The 2,282-nt window shown below is 35.0% G+C and overlaps 1 protein-coding gene across 1 annotated transcript in view; it reads left to right on the top strand.

Moving 5' to 3' along the window:
- Positions 1-2,282, top strand: part of clmpb (CXADR like membrane protein b) — a gene marked incomplete at its 5' end in the record, with an annotated part of 97,351 nt that overhangs the window by 70,549 nt on the left and 24,520 nt on the right. Inside the window, 1 exon segment of the mRNA XM_014015076.1 lies at positions 341-492. Within this exon segment, the coding sequence (XP_013870530.1) occupies positions 341-492 (152 nt within the window).

Here is a 2,282-nt window from a genome sequence, read left to right as displayed (position 1 = left end):
GTGGGTGTGGGTGTGTGCAGGTGCTGGTCATAAAATTACAATTACATAAAAGTGTTCATTATWATGAATGTGTTACCTTAAAATGCAGACTTTGTAAAAGTATGTTAATWTCTTCTTTCTTTTTTTCTTAACATAGCATGACTAACAGGATCAATAAATCTGTTAAATTCAGTTTCTTAGTCAGATTTCTCCGTGCATTTTCCATTGCCCAAATGTCCCATCCTTGTGCATTTGCTTGCTACTTTCATTGAGTTTGTTTCATTCTTGTGTTAAGTCAGTGCCCCCAGCTGTGACACGTCTCTACCTGCGTTTTCATCACCTCATCTCTCCTCTCCCTCAGTTCTACTCAGCCTGCTGTCAGTGGCTGCTCAGACGGAGATGAAAAAGGTTGTTGGGGACAACGCTACCTTACCATGCCACCACCAGTTCCCGTCGTCCAGCTCTCTTGACATTGAGTGGCTGCTGCAGAAACCCAATTCCAAACAGAAAGTGGTAAGATTTTTTTTTTTCATGCCTGCTTTAAGCCTGTAAAAATAAACAAAACAACAATGGTAAATTTATTAATGTTTTCCATTTTGACTACTAGCATACAAATTATTAAAGTTTACATGTTAGTTTTCTACTTCACATCTTGTTTACAGCTGAATAAAATTCCAATGGCTTAGAATAATTTCTTTTTTCATCCAAATTGAATGTCGTATTTGTTAACAAATCAAAAACTAATATCTGAATGAAGGAGGAAATATCCTTGTTTTTGCACTCATATTTCTTGACACAGAGTGACAAAGACAAATGAAAAAGTAGAATTTCAATGACACTGAAACACAATTATCATCAAAATTACAAGCCTGCAGCTAATTTAATGTAATAAGCATCTTACTAACAATTATTCTGTTTAGGCAAATATCCAGTCAACAAAGGGTGCAGACAGGGTTATTAGAGAATTGAATAATTATCTCTCCATTTTTTTTTTACAATAATCAAAATGAGTTTTTATCAGTTTACTATCCTGGCCAGCTGTCTGTCTGTTATGGGTTTAAAATGAGAGCATTTACTTAAAAGAATGCTGATTTAAAATCTCTGCTACAGCTGTGGCTCTGGCAGCACAAAGGATGATATTTATGTTTGTAGTACCACAGTGGGATAACTATGTGGAAGTGTTAAAAATGACTTCACATGGAGTTTTTCATTCTAAATACCAGATATTTTAATTTTAACATTTTTATTTTTCACCAGGAGAAAGTATTTTCAGAAAGAGTGGATAATTGTTCAAGAACAATATCAAATGTTTTATGTTCTTACTGTAGTTCTCAGAACATGGACTTGAAAGACCACATATGAAAATAGTCTGAACATTAAAGTAAATAAAGTAATGAGTTGTGGCTGCCATCTTGGATGAAGGAAATCTGTACACTGGTTAATGAGATATTTTGCTAAACAACAAGCAAACATAATGCAAAAACACAGACTAACTGATAAAAGCATATTACATGATCACTTGATTTTCGTAGTTGTTGAGCAATTGAAAGTTTTAAATTGAGAGTTCAATTGTATGGCGTTAGAGTTAAAATATTTTGACGAGCATCTTCTTTGTCTCCAGTTACACTCTGCTTTTTTATTTATTTTGAACTTTACTTTTTTTACTCACTTTTTGGTTCCATTTGCTCACCTAAACTACATTTAGAACTGAAATCTAGACCTTTAGTGTCCACAGTGATGATGATTGTGGTGATACAGAAGTGTTGAACACAGATAGGATGCACAAAATGGTGTAGTAAAAATATATATTTTTTCTCTCTTTGCAGCTGTAGGTCACAGAAAATAACCAGGCTTAGAACTAATTCGCTGTTTGTGGTTCACATACTTATTCACATTTAGCAGCACAATGGATCAGTGGTTAGCACCAACGCCTCACAGCAATAAGGTCCTGGGTTCGATCCCCAGTTCGGACCTGGGGTCTTTCTGCGTTGAGTTTCCATGTTCTCCTCATGCTTGTGTGGGTTTTCTCGAAGTACACCGTTTTCCTCCACAACACAAAAATATGTACACTAGGTTAACTTCAGGCCCAGGGTGCCCTTGCAAAAGAGATATGTGAGCTCAATGGGATTTCCTGCAAAAATAATAGTAAAATAATTAAAATCATTTAAAATGTAGAAATCTCCAAGTATATAAATACAATATACAAAAATATAATACAGCCTGGTATTTACTAGAATTGCATGTAGCACTTACTTCGTACTATTGAGGACTAGGCTGAAATAAGGTACTTGCCTGTTATGTAC

Source organism: Austrofundulus limnaeus, unplaced genomic scaffold (assembly GCF_001266775.1).
Source record: "Austrofundulus limnaeus strain Quisiro unplaced genomic scaffold, Austrofundulus_limnaeus-1.0 Scaffold122, whole genome shotgun sequence".
Classification (NCBI taxonomy): domain Eukaryota; kingdom Metazoa; phylum Chordata; class Actinopteri; order Cyprinodontiformes; family Rivulidae; genus Austrofundulus; species Austrofundulus limnaeus.
The sequence above is the reverse complement of the archived record's forward strand: the minus strand, read 5'-3'. Positions and strand labels throughout refer to the sequence as shown.